The sequence below is a fragment of the Moschus berezovskii genome, chromosome 6 (genome assembly GCF_049115385.1).
Source record: "Moschus berezovskii isolate FMDL1 chromosome 6, NW_MosBer_1.0, whole genome shotgun sequence".
Lineage (NCBI taxonomy): Eukaryota > Metazoa > Chordata > Mammalia > Artiodactyla > Moschidae > Moschus > Moschus berezovskii.
In genome coordinates this window covers 100,159,072-100,174,150 of record NC_142465.1, presented here as the reverse complement: position 1 = coordinate 100,174,150, position 15,079 = coordinate 100,159,072, and the positions used below count along the sequence as shown (strand labels likewise).

The window sequence follows — 15,079 nt, the reverse complement described above, 5'->3', positions numbered from 1 at the left end:
TTAAGTTTACGAGAGGTGAGGTTGGTTTATATTTTGTCTTTTACCTACCGGTCTTTTCACTCACGAAATATCCTTTATGACGTCACCGTACAAAGGGGTTTGTTCCCTTAGATCTAATCTTCGTCTTTCCCTTCTCTTTTGCCTGCTCTTTATCTAAGACTCCTCCCACATCTTTTCCCCTTAAAGGTGAGTTTGAACATTCAAAAATAGTATCTCTTACAGGAAAGTGTGTTAGATATGGGGTTCCCTCATAGCTCAGTTGGTAAAGAATCTGCCTGCAATGCAGGAGACCCCGGTTGGATTCCTGGGTGGGGAAGATCCTCTCAAGAAGGAAATGCAACCCACTCCAGTATTCTTGCCTGGAGAATCCCGTGGACAGAGGAGTAGCCTGGCAGGCTACAGTTCATGGAGTCGCAAGAGTCGGACACAAATTAGCAACTAAAGAGAGAGAGATGTTAGATATAGGTCATTTCTTACTATCAGTAATAAATATTCCAAGATCTTGACGGAGATACATACTAATTTTTTAGAGAATACTTAAATGTGCGCTTAACCTACAAGATTGGTCCCGTACGTAAAGCTTTGTTTTACAAGATTATTGATTTGGTTTTTGGCTGAATTAGAAGAGCAGTACGTTTTTAAGTTTCGGAATCAGATAAATGCAAAATAAAAGTTTTGAAGGTGAACTAAATTGTGATGTTTTGCAACTAATTTATAGAAGCAGCGTCAGAAGGGAAAGAAAATGAAGACTAATTTTGAAAAGCTATAGAGTTTCATCTAAATTTTTGAGATACGTTGTGCTTTTAAAATGTCATGACGTTTCTTTTAATTGGATGCAAGAATCAACTGTAACGAACGTTCTTGCAGGAATTACTTTTAAAATAATTTTGTAAGTAGAACCCACAAGTCTCAGTGGGGAGTTACTGGTCGTTGAAGGATTTAGAAAATAAACACTTGCTTCAGAAATTCAGCTGAACCGCTAGGCCTCTATAGCCTTGGGATTTTTCTGAAATTAGATAATGTAATGGATAACCTGAGGTTTTTATATAGCAGGGAAAGCTTCCTCCTTTTTGCTAGTATTGAAAATGAAATTTATTTTTCTTAAAACTCATAAAGTAATAAATTACAATTTTCCTTTAAACAACAAATTCTTAAAGGAGTAGCAAGTACCTCTCCTACATTTAAATGCATTATATATATGTATATGTGAGATTTGCTTATTTTTAAAAATTTTCCAAAGTGTTTTAGACATTCACTTGAGGAAAATTTAATCATAACACCACAGTTGGTCAGGATTGATTGCAATTACAGCAACAATTTTTATTTTTCATATTTTAACTTTTATCTCTTTAACAGTCGATCTGAGTTACAGAGTAGTATTTAGTAGAAGTTTCCGGAACAGTCGCGTCCTTTAAAGTAAATTGTTACAAACCAGATTTCAGTCTCTTCCAGTTTAGGGCAAATTGCATTTAAACTGATGGTCACAATTACCATAGTCTTTCTGTTCCATTGGGAGGCACAGCTTTCATGAGGGTGCAGCAGTTACTATGTCCTTTAGAACTAAATGATGTCTGAAGCTAGTTATGGTCTCTTCATTCAATGCAAATTTTGAAGATTTTGACTGGGAATTAGAAAAGGAAAAGGTCACCCCTACACGCTGCTCTGCAATAGCATTCACCCTAATATTGATCTTTAGAGCACAGTGAGAGGACATCCCAGGATGCAGTCTTTCACTCACAGGTCTAGGACCAATTGATCCAGACATACATTGTTGATAGAAAACTCTAGAGTCATCTAGTTGTAGCATTTCTGAATCCTTGGAGTTGTTTACTGTATTTATATCTTGTTGGAAGCTTATGGAAAATGAACCTAATCAGAGAAGCGAAACACCATTATGGAAAGAGAAGCAGAGAAATACTCCAGTGGCAAATAAAGTAACTTATTTCATTTCATGTTTCACTGTGTTGGTGACCTCAGTAATGGCATGATGATATTTTTCTGAAGCTGACTTGAATTCCACCAGATGCTTCTCGTAACTTTTGATGGCTGCTTGAAGCTGTGTTTTCTCCACTGCTCCCAGGATGGCACGGAAGATCATATCTATCCCAAGGCCAAGAACAGCGACTCCTATGCTACCGAGGAGAGACGCACCAATCTGAGCTAACACAGTAACCAACTTGTTAATTATGCCAGTTGTGACATTTGAGCCCACAAGTTTAACAGCCACTGCACTGGCAGCAGAAGTAGCTTCTCCCAGGATGACTGAAATAACCTTCTGTACTATCGCAATTTTCTCTGTTTCTCTTTCCTTAATATCCTGAAGTTTTCTATAAAGAGTTGGCTCTAGTTTATCTTTTAGTGCTTCATCCACCTTTTGCAATTCTTTTTGGATGTTCATTATGGCTTGGATGATGATATCACAGTTTTCTTTGATGGTCCCATCTCTTTTCATTTCAATGGAAGGTAACGTACACCCTAAGTGGGTGTTTAAAACCCCAATCAGCTTATTGGTGGCATGGAAGCTGTCAGATAAGCAGTCAAGGAGCTCCTGGTGAAGACGGTTTACTTCTTGTCGCCTTTTTGGGTTCTCTGGATAGAGGAAGTCACTTTGAGCCATATTTCAAATATGATCTCTGAAAAATACAATAGGAAATCTTTACTAAAAATTGAAAAATATCTGCTGGTTGCACAGATTTGACCAGGAACTGTTTTACTATGTGGATAAAAATGTAGTATGCTACCTAAGGGATTTCTCAGAAAACTCAACATGTTCTTCAAAATCATTTTTTGAAATGTGAAGTCGCTGTATGAAAATACGAGTAACATAGTACAACCCATGGATGCATTAATTATTGCATTGGATCTTGTGATGGGGAGAATCCTAGATAGTACAGATTTATGTTTGTCTAACATCTGATTACGGAGAAGGCAATGGCAACCCACTCCAGTGTTCGGAGAATCCCATGGATGGAGGAGCCTGGTGGGCTGCCGTCTATGGGGTTGCACAGAGTTGGACACGACTGAAGCGACTTAGCAGCAGCAGCAGCAACATCTGATTATTAATAGATGTGATTATTTTCAAGTAATATTTAGTAATGTATTTGAAATGGTTAGCTCTTGATTACCAGTGCCCTTTAATTTCTTCAACTTATAGTCACCACTTTGAATAGACTTACCAAATTGATTTTTCTAATATTTGAAATTAGTAGGGTTAGAAGAATATTAAGATCTCTGAGTTTACAGGGCAATAGGTAATTTTATTTATGCACTCATCTTTTGAGTGGTTATTCTATTCACATGGTTTAAAAAGTATATAGTGTATATATGTAGTTTAAAGTATAACATATGCTCTGTTATTTTAAAATATTAAAAAAGAAATCAAAACACTTTATAAGTTTTACAGGCAAACTATCTGCACTCCAAAACCTAAGAAGCATCCAGAGGCAACACATAAAACAATAGAATATTTACAAAAAGATCCTCATGATAAAAGTATATTTGCAAGATTGCTTAAAGTCTCACTTGCAGAGGCAGTCATGTTGGTGGAAGGGACAGGGCAGTTATGAATATCTCTCTAGTTCTCTATTTGCAAAGCTTTTAAGTTAAATTCTTTAGAATTGTCTTTACTGCACTTGGCCATTATTCAGATAAGCTAGAGTTGGCCTCAGAAAGAAGATAATACCATTCCAGGAAGGTGTTAAGGAATAAGCAGCAAGAATCCACCATAGCGGGGAAAAAAGAGTACACCATAGAGTGAATAAGCCTGATGTGTGTATCCTGCTTGTGTTTGTACTTTTGACTCAGAGAAAGGAGGAACAAGTGACAGTCTTCTTAGTGAACGTGGGTGAAAGTTTGGACCCCATGAGAATGACGTTCCTTGGTATGCGCACTTAGAGTAGTCTTTCTGCATACCTGACACTGATTTTTTTGTTTGAACTCTGAGGACAGAAGAATAAGAAAATGGAGTCTTTTATACCTGTGTAGGATCTGGCATATTCTCATTGAGAATACAACTTCCTGATTAATTGGGGCCCTATCTGTCTATGACCATGATTTTGGATATTTATAGTGTATTTATAGTATATTTATGGTATTTCTAGGCCTGGATATTGGGAAACTTGGAAGCATGGGATGAAGGAATGAAGATATTTTCTCTCAGGAAAGTAAACATGAATATAACCTATCCATATTAGAAAGATACAATATGGAAATGGGAAATTTTTGAAAAACAGATTAGGAACATCATTATTTATGCTCTTAGTTTTATAAAAATGCACTAGTACCCCTGATGGAGTAAATTGTATCATGATCAGATATTCATTTTTATCTTTCATTTAGATATAGTACAGACACACACACACAGACAAACACACCAGACACAAATGTCCACAAATCAGTAAATAGAAAATATCTCAATTCTGTTTAAAGAAATTGTTTGTTGAGTGAGTGAAGTGAGTGAAAGTCACTCAGTCGTGTCCGACTCTTGGCGACCCCATGGACTATACAGTCCATGAAGTTCTCCAGGCCAGAATACTGGAATGGGTAGCCATTCCTTCTCCAGGGGATCGTCCCAACCCAGGGATTGAACCCAGGTCTCCCACATTGCAGGTGGATTCTTTACCAGCTGAACCACAAGGGACTATTAAATATTCCCCAAACTCACTTTTGGGTTGCAAACTGCAGTTTGCTAACCACAAACTATTACTTTGATTTTGCTTTTTTTCTCCTAGAAATTTTACATTAAACCTTTTTGTTGTTGTTCCTAGTATTCAGATCTTATCATGAAGTGAAAACTCCAGTTTCTGGTTTTGAGTTCTGAAGATCACAGACTACATCCCCATTCAGAAATTTAGGTGAGAAGAGTCTTTCATACCCTGAACAAGTGAAAAATTTCTCTAAAAACTATCATATGCCATTATTTGAGGGCATAACTTTTAGAAAAGGTGTGTGGTTCTATTTACCTGAAGATAAATACTTGGGAGAGATAACCTTCCCCGTTGATAAGAGGTTAAATGCTTCCAAGTGGTCAGTTGCTTTTCAATTAATTCATTGTTTTAACACAGCTTGAAAATTAATCATAAAGTACATTTGAAAGACTAGACTTTTCCTTTCTTAAACATTGAAGCACCTTAAAAACACAGTATGAACCAGTATTGTACCAGGTGCAAGAGTAGATGGACTTATGGAGCAAAATAGTCCCCAAAGGACACCCTGATATATGTTTGATTTAATATATAATATATGTAAACCCTCAAATCAGTAATAATTGAAATTAGTATTCCATAAATGATTCTGGAGTATTAAAAATTTTTAATGTTATCAGTGTAAAATTTTAAATGTTATCAATATAATACATGTAAAAACAAATGATACAATAGACAATAGCTAGAAGAAAAAATTTTTAATGTCTGTATGGAGGGCTTCAAAGGCTTAAAACCAGTGGGAATAAGTCACACAAACTTTAACAATGATGACCATGTAAAAAGAACTAAAAACAAACTGGTTAAAATGGAGGAAAAATGAAAAAATATTGATTTCTAAAGTTTAGCCGTTAATAAGGGAAGCAGTAATAATCTCATAGCTAAACACACTTTGAACAGACAGTAAAAGAAGAAATAGTAATAACTAATTGATGAAAGGTTCAGTCTTACCATAAATCAGGCACAGTGTTTTTTCATTTACAAAAGTAATATTTTCTTTCCTTCACATACTAAAAACCCTTGGGCATTCACTTTTATACTCTTTTTTCCTGGGTTCCAGATATCCATAATCTTTTGCCAATAACAAGTCTGAGTAAGAAACATCATGATGTGCTCAGAATTATTTTTTACATCTAATGAAGAAAGACTTTTATTGTCTTGAGTCAGACTTACCTTCCTTTTTTTCACTTGGGGAAGGGGACTTGACAGTTTCTTTCTGCAGAGAGATCTTCAGCAGGCCTGCCACTATACTTGCCCCAGTACTGAATACAGTTTAAAAGTATTTCTAACCCAAAAGTGAGATAAATACTAGAGAACTAGGTGGAGGAGAGGTGGCATTTGAAGGTGAAACCAAGGATTATGTTTTGGACTAGTGAAACTTGAAGAGCCCAATGAAGGAAGTAAGTTAATAATGCAGTAGCAATTTATCTAATGGATAGTAGTACTTTGCTATTATAAGGTAGTATGCTAGGCTCTGTAGAGTCTACAGGAATGAAGTAGATATGGTCCCTGCTTTTATAGAATTCCTAATACAGGTAGGAAGTTAAGACATTTTAAGACTGCAGTGTCAAGTTGAAGGCAGTATGTCGTACCAAATTATAGATAGAGGTGGTGCATGCCTTCTGCAAACTCATTTAAAAGAACTCACACTTTGAAGTAAGATACATCATATGGTGTCACTTATAAATGGGAATCTAAAGAAAATGGTGTATGTGAACTTATTTACAAAACAGAAAGAGTCACCAATGCAGAAGATAATCTTATAGTTACCTGGGGTAAAGGGAGGGGAGGGATAAACTGTGAGATTGGGATTGACATATACACACTGCTATACATAAAATGGGCTTCCCTGGTGGCTCAGAGGTTAAAGCGTCTGCCTCCAATGCGGTAGACCCGGGTTCGATCCCTGGGTTGGGAAGATCCCCTGGAGAAGGAAATGGTAACCCACTCCAGTATTCTTGCCTGGAGAATCCCCTGGACGGAGAAGCCTGGTAGGCTACAGTCCACAGGGTCGCAAAGAGTCGGACACGACGGAGCGACTTCCCTTTCCCTTTCCCTATACATAAAATAGATAAGTAATAAGCGTATGCTTTATCTCACAGGGAACTGTACCCCATATTATGCAATGACCTATGTGGGAAAAGAATCTAAAAAAGAGTGGAGATACTTATAACTGATTCACTTCTATACAGCAGAAACTAACACAACATTGTAAAGAAAGAAAAGAAGAAAGTGAAGTCACTCAGTCGTGTCTGACTCTTTGCCACCCCATGGATTGTAGCCTACCAGGCTCCTCAGTCCATGGAATTTTCCAGGCAAGAGTACTGGAGTGGGTTGCCATATCCTTCTCCAACATTGTAGATCAGCTTTATTCCAATAAAAATTGAAAAAAAAACAACAACAAAAAACCCTCATACTTTAACAATATTGACCCTGGGGCCATGTGGAGACATCCAGTTATCTAGGAAATGATTTGTACCCTTTCAAACTGATCCTCTTAGATGGGTACTTGATATTTAAAGGACAGGTTATACACCATTTGGAGAAGGAAATGGCAACCCACTCCAGTATTCTTGCCTGGAAAACCCCATGGACGGAGAAGCCTGGTAGACTACAGTCCCTGGGATCGCAAAGAATTGGACACAACTGAGCGACTTCACCTTTTATACACCATTTGAAAAATCTTAGTTGGCAATGGGCAGCATTTGCACTATTGCCCATGACAATTTAGCTCTGACACTTGAATTGCTCCCTTCCCTCAGCAAAATGAGAAAGATCTGCCATCAGTTGGAGTCACTTTTCTTAAAGATCACAGTTGTTACTCAGGCATGCCTCAAGTGATATCTTACCAACAATATGTAGTACTGTACCCAAGAGGAATTCTGGGCCGTATACTTTCCTCTATCTTATTGCATTTCAGGTTTGACCTTTTAAATACTGACTTTAAAATTCAATCTTTTAAAATAATTTTAAAGTCATTAAAAAAATGATTTTTAAAGTTCGGCATCAGGAGGCAACTAAGTGGTGTATTTAATCCAGCTCTGATCAGCGGCATCTTTTGTATGGCAGATGTCAACTTTGCACTCTTTTTTATCACATGATAGTGCTCCTTATTAGCAATAGGCAGTTACCATTCACTTCTGTACAGCCTATTTTGAGCTGCTATTTGAGCATTTTATTGTAGTGGTTCCTGAAATAGAAAGAGCCCTGCGCAGCCTGATGGGGAATTGCTAACCAGCAGGTGGAGCGCTTGGACTCTGGCACGTTAATTTCACCCCAGCCTTGACTAAAGCAGCTGTGCAGTCTCTGCTGCTGTATTTGGGCTGTGGGTGGGTAAAATTTTGTGTGGTAGGAGAGTTCTGTTGCTAAAACAGTTTGGAAATCACATGTGTTTTGGCTTATTTTATTTAAAAAAAGGAAGTAGAGAAATCTTGAAGCTACAGATCGCTTTAGGGACTTGGAATGAAAACAAAGACTAGCTTCATATGGATTCTTATTGGACCTAGCTCATCAATTTTGTTTTAATGACAAGTAAACATTCATAATTAAAGAACATGTGAGAAACGGTAGAAACATACTGATGATTGTATCTAAAAGTTAATTTTGTGATACTGGGCTTCCCTGGTGGCTCAGATGGTAAAGAATCTGTCTGCAGTGCAGGAGACCTGGGTTCGATCCCTGGATCAGGAAGATCCTGTGGAGAAGGGAATGGCTACTGATGATTGCATCTAAAAGTTAATTTAGTGATGTGACAGTTTAATTTTTCAGGAAAGGAACCACCTTAAAAATAAAAATATATTGATTATCACATATGTAAATAAATATTTAACAGGATACTTTTGTGAATTATGTTGTGCATTGAGTGTCCAGTGCTATAGGAATTTAAAGAGAAATTTTAGGACCGAGATTATTAAGAGGAAGATTCATGGAGAAAGTGACAGGTGATTGTGCTTTGATAGGTAGTAAAATTATAACATGAAGAAATTAAAAGATTTGATAAAACAAAGTATTTTTAAAAGTTTATAGCAATAATATATAAACACTTTAATATCCACAAGGAAAAACATCCATAAACCTACCATCTTGTTTCTTTGAATTATTCCTTTCCAAAGTTTATTTAAAAGCATAAGTGCTTTTACAAAGTTGTGATAATAGTATAAATAAAATTTCATCTTATATTAATTTAAATACTTCCCCCTATTTCTAGTTTTATAATTATTTTATTGATTATATAAAATATACATATTTATATTTTATAAAATATTTCATATATATTTACCATAATTTACTAAGTCTTTAATTGTTTCACTATCTTAATATAAGTATTTTAATACACATCCTTTTTCTCTCAATTATATGGATTATTTCCTCAGGGTAAATTTCCAGAGGAAATTCAAATCATATAAACATATAATTTATATAATCAATAGGAATAAAAATTTATATTACTTTTGATATGTATTGCAAATGCATTCCAAAGCTTTTCCACCTACATCAAAAATTAATTTTTAAAGCAGGACACTGGGTGTGTTTCAAAGTCAAAGACAATTCTGTTAAATATTACTGGTTTGAGAAGCATAAGGTCAAATTTCAGAGAGGTCTTGCTTTTGTGGAAATGCATCCTGAAAAAGTTAATGATGAAATGACACTGAAATTTGCTTCCAAATAATCTAGAAGGGAGATTGGAGTAGGTTCATAGAGGTAATAAGATCAACCTTATACTGATTATTTTTGAAGCTGGATATGGGTATATGGGAGTTTATTATTGTCTTCACTTTTGTGTATGTTTGGACTTTTCCCATAATAACAATTAAAAATAGAAAGGAAGAAAGAAAGAAAGAAAAAGACCCTGTCTTAGCTTCTGATGTTTGGTCATTAGTGCTTTCTAAGCTTCTACCTTTCTCCATGCTGTCTCTTATCCTCACTATCCATATGGGGTCTAGCTGTGCTGCAAGGTTCACTTATCTGGGAGTGTGGGTTTAGGGTATGGATAAAGTCAGAAGCTTTTCAGGAGAAAATAACAGCTACTAACTAGTTCTGAGCCTCCTTTAAATCAAAACCATGGCCTTTAATTAAAAAAGTTGATCATGCTTTGATGACACTCTGATATAAAAATTGTTTAAAAGAATATTTCTGTACAGAAAGCAGAATATTGAGGTCATTTACCAGCATTTATCATATGTCCACTTGGGAACCTCTGCCATATGCCTTGAGTAAACAAAGTTCCTTGCCCTCAAGAAGATAGCAGTCTATTTGGAGACACACAGCAAATGCCCAGTGGTATTTAAATGTAATAAAACTTATGAAGGAAGATAAGCACTAGACATTAACTAGAATTAGATCACGCATTCAACCTTCTAAAGATCCTGAATCATAAATGAATGTTAAAGACATAAAAGATGTTACAATTGATATAAACAGCACACTTTCACACACAGGTGTCCTTTCATCCTTTTTCTTTTCTAAAATTGATATCTTTACTACTTTGTCGTCCCTGCTGACTTAATTATATAAACTGTTAATTTTCTTCTTTCTTGGTATCTTCAGAGACATAAATGATCACTAGAAACATGTCATGGGATCCACTTAAAGTTGTTTTGTTGCTTTATTATATTTATAGCTAGGATTCAAGTCTAGCATATTACTGCAGATACCTTTTAATATGGAGAAGCAGAGTTCTATATCAATACTAACAGAAATACCCATATTGCTTACCTTGCTGTGTTTCTGAGTCCAGTGGTCCCAGCAGTTGTTTAGGAGTAGTTGCTGTGCTTTTTCATCTGGTTTCATCTGGATGTTTCTAATGGAATGTGATGACTTACAGGCTTTGTTAGTCTCTGCTGGGTCCCTCTGCCTGTCTGGTTTATTGACTGTTTCTACATGGTTTAGTTCTCAGAATTCTTTTATCTTCCATATTAATTTAAAATCGGTATGTATTAAGTAATATTGGACTGCAAGGAGATCCAACCAGTCCATCCTAAAGGAAATCAGTCCTGAATATTCATTGAAAGGACTGATGCTGAAGCTGAAACTCCAGTGCTTTGGCCACCTGATGTGAAGAAATGACTCACTGGAAAAGACCCTGATGCTGGGAAAGATTGAAAGCAGGAGAAGAAGGGGATGACAGAGGATGAGATGGTTGGATGGCATCACTGACTCAATGGACATGGGTTTGGGTGTACTCCGGGAGTTGGTGAGGGACAGGGAGGCCTGGCGTGCTGCAGTCCATGGGGTCGCAAAGAGTCGGACACGACTGAATGACTGAACTGAATATAATTTGAAAGACTAATGCAATGATAAAACATTCAATTTTTTATTCTTCAATGGACTTTTAATTTGAAAAGTGCTGTCCAACGGAGCTAATTTGATTTAGTAGAGAAGATGCCTCTTTAATTGAAACTCTCAGAATTTTGAGGTCCCATCATGTCAGCTATTCCAGATGTTAAATTTCCTTTAGCTTCTGTTGCCTTTTGTACCTCTTGTTGCTGATTGCTCTAAGTTCTCAAGACATACAGATAGAGATATTTTCAGCCAAATATGTTTTATGTGTGTGTGTTCTTCTTTCCTGGCTGGAAGTTCTGCTCTTTGTTACTGTCTTCGTGTTATCTTATTTAATCATCTTGACTCCTTTCCCTTAAAGCTTAGATCAGAGCCTCCCATGCTTCTTCCTCTAGATTCTGTCCTAATCTATGTTGATTCCTCTATAACAGAGATACATCAGAAGCAGGAAAATCACTCAACCTCAATAACTTAGTGGCAACACCATGGGCTTTAGAGTTGGACAGTCCCTATTTTGTGTATAGGGGCTTCCCTGGTGGCTCAGATGGTAAACAATCTGTCTGCAGTGCGGGAGACCTGGGTTCAGTTCCTGGGTTGGGAAGATCCTCTGGAGAAGGGAATGACAACCCACTTCACTGTTCTTGCCTGGAGAATCCCATGGACAGAGGAATCTGGCAGGTTATAGTCCATGGGTTGCCAGAGTTGGACATGACTTAGTGACTAAATCACCAAGACGCTAGGGTGTAGAGGGTAAATGTCTAGTCTGAAGGGGACAACCTCAGTTCTAGGAAATATCTCCACCCAGAAAAAGGACTTACTACTACCAATTCATTTCATTTTTTCAATAATCAATAGAAATCTCGATTTCTGTGTTTTAATTTAAACTTTGCAACTGATAACGAATTGTGGCCATTCAAACAAAGCATATCTGGTTAGATTTTTCCTGTGAATTGTCAGTTTGTGACCCTTTGACAAAAATACTGAGATCAAATGTGAGACCATTAAAATTGTCTAGATAAGAGTTCACCGGAATAGTAGTTATGAGAATGGAAGGGAGGAGGTGGATTGAAGTAAGTTCAAAGAGAGTTAACAGGGACTGATTCCCTTGTGGCTCAGTTGGTAAAGAAGCTGCCTGCAATGCAGGAGACCTGGGTTCGATTCCTGGGTTGGGAAGATCCCCTGGAGAAGGGAAAGGCTACCGACCCCAGTATCCTAGCCTGGAGAATTCCATGGACTGTATAGCCTCTGGGGTCACAAAGAGTCAGACACGACTGAGTGACTTTCACTTTCACTTCAGTATGGTGAAGAGAAAAGGAAATTAGATTTTGAGCCTCAACAATGAGGCAAGATACAAAAATGCATCTCAGATATGCAGATGATACCACCCTTATGGCAGAAAGTGAAGAGGAACTAAAAAGCCTTTTGATGAAAGTGAAAGAGGAGAGTGAAAAAGTTGGCTTGAAGCTCAAAATTCAGAAAAATAAGATCATGGCATCCGGTCCCATCACTTCATGGCAAATAGATGGGGAAACAGTGGAAACAGTGCCTGACTTTATTTTTCTGGGCTCCAAAATCACTGCAGATGGTGATTGCAGCCATGAAATGAAAAGATGCTTACTCCTTGGAAGGAAAGTTATGACCAACCTAGATGGCATATTAAAAAGCAGAGACATTACTTTGCCAACAAAGGTCTGGATAGTCAGTTCATTTCAGTTCAGTTCAGTCGCTCAGTTGTGTCCGACTCTCTGCGACCCCATGAATCACAGCACGCCAGGCCTCCCTGTCTATCACCAACTCCCGGAGTTCACTCAAACTCATGTCCACAGAGTCAGTGACGCCATCCAGCCATCTCATTCTCTGTCATCCCCTTCTCCTCCCGCCCCCAACCTTTCCCAGCATCAGAGTCTTTTCCAGTGAGTCAACTGGTCACATGAGGTGGCCAAAGTATTGGAGTTTCAGCTTTAGCATCAGTCCTTCCAATGAACACCCAGGATTGATCTCCTTTAGAATGGACTGGTTGGATCTCCTTGCAGTCCAAGGGACTCTTAAGAGTCTTCTCCAACACCACAGTTCAAAAGCATCAATTCTTCGGCGATCAATTTTCTTCACAGTCCAACTCTCACATCCATACATGACCACGGGAAAAACCATAGCCTTGACTAGACAGACCTTTGTTGGCAAAGTAATGTCTCTGTTTTTTAATATACTATCAAGGTTGGTCATACCTTTCCTTCCAAGGAGTAAGCGTCTTTTAATTTCATGGCTGCAATCAGCATCTGCAGTGATTTTGGAGCCCAAAAAATAAAGTCTGACACTGTTTCCACTGTTTCCCCATCTATTTCCCATGAAGTGATGGGACCAGATGCCATGATCTTTGTTTTCTGAATGTTGAGCTTCAAGCCAACCTTTTCACTCTCCTCTTTCACTTTCATCAAGAGGCTTTTGAGTTCCTCTTCACTTTTTGCCATAAGGGTAGTGTCATCTGCATATCTGAGGTTATTGATATTTCTCCCGGCAATCTTGATTCCAGCTTGTGCTTCTTCCAGCCCAGCGTTCCTCATGATGTACTCTGCATATAAGGCTGTGGTTTTTCCAGTAGTCGTGTATGGATGTGAGAGTTGGACTCTAAAGAAAGCTGAGTGCCGAAGAATTGATGCTTTTGAACTGTGGTGCTGGAGAAGACTCTTGAGAGTCCCTTGGACTGCAAGGAGATCCAACCAGTCCATCCTAAAGGAGGTCAATCCTGGGTGTTAATTGGAAGGACTGATGTTGAAGCTGAAACTCCAATACTTTGGCCACCTGATGCGAAGAGCTGACTCATTGGAAAAGACCCTGATGCTGGGAAAGATTGAGGGCAGGAGGAGAAAGGGACAACAGAGGATGAGATAGTTGGATGGCATCACTGACTTAATGGCCATGGATTTGGGTGGACTCTGGCATTTGGTGATGGACAGGGAGGCCTGACATGTTGCAGTTCATGGGGTTGCAAGGAGTCAGACATGACTGAGCGAGTGAACTGAACTGAATGAGGCAAGGATTAAGAGGAGAATGTTTTTGAAGGAGAAGAGTGCAGTTTGGTATAATTGTGTGACATATACTGGTACAGTTACCATATGATGACCAGTTCAGTTCAGTACAGTTCAGTCCAGTCACTCAGTCGTGTCCGACTCTTTGCGACCCCATGAATCACAGCACGCCAGGACTCCCTGTCCATCACCAACTCCCGGAGTTCACTCAAACTCATGTCCATCGAGTTGGTGATGCCATCCAGCCATGACCAGTAGGTAGTTGGAAATGTATATCTGGAGCCCAGGAGAATTTCTGAGGCTACACTGGGAGATTTAGGAGTCATCTGCGTACAGATGACATTTATAATTAATGAGGGTAGGTGAGATCCTTTTAGAAAAATAATTTAGCCTTTATTTATTAATATTCAGGCTTCATTGGGTCTTTGTTGCTGTGCATGGGCTTTCTCTAGTTGCAGCGAGTAGGAGCTACTCTCTAGTTGCAGTACACAGACTTCTCATTGCAGTGGCTTCTCTTGTTGTGGTTCTGGGCTCGAGAGCACAGTCTCAGTAGTTTTGGCACTTGGACTTAGCTGCTCCGCAGCATCCCCAGATCAGGGATCGAACTTGTGTTACCACACTGGCAGGCAGATTCTTTACCACTGGACCATGAGGGAAGTCCCCAGGTGAGGTCTTGAAGGGAAAAAGTACAGAATATGAGGGGCGCCAAAGGCATAGCCTTGCTGAGCTTAGGGGACTGGAAAGAACTTGCTGGTATAAGGAAGAAAAGCCTACAAAACGAGTAAATTCTTGGAGAGTATGTAGAAGGACCAGATCTGTGTAGCATTGTGGAGGCCTCTGAAGGAGAAAAACTTGAAGTAGGAAGAGGTATTCAGCAATTTTAAATAGGCAGAAAATTCAAGGTGTTTGTGTGTGTTAGTCACTTAGTCATGTCAACTCTTTGCAACCCCATGGACTATAGCCCACCAGGCTCCTCTGGCCATGGAATTCTGCAGGCAAGAATACTGGAGTGGGTTGCCAGTTCCTTCTCCAGGGTATCTATCTTTCTGACCCAGGGATTGAACCCAGGTCTCC

At 38.5% G+C, this 15,079-nt stretch overlaps 2 protein-coding genes across 2 annotated transcripts in view; one reads left to right on the top strand and one right to left on the bottom strand.

Moving 5' to 3' along the window:
• Positions 1-15,079, top strand: part of C6H12orf60 (chromosome 6 C12orf60 homolog) — a 58,632-nt gene that overhangs the window by 38,437 nt on the left and 5,116 nt on the right. The window lies entirely within an intron of this gene.
• SMCO3 (single-pass membrane protein with coiled-coil domains 3) lies at positions 1,679-2,851 on the bottom strand. The gene has a single exon (XM_055394181.2). The coding sequence runs from the start codon at positions 2,615-2,617 to the stop codon at positions 1,940-1,942; it is 678 nt and encodes a 225-aa protein (XP_055250156.1). The 5' UTR covers positions 2,618-2,851; the 3' UTR covers positions 1,679-1,939.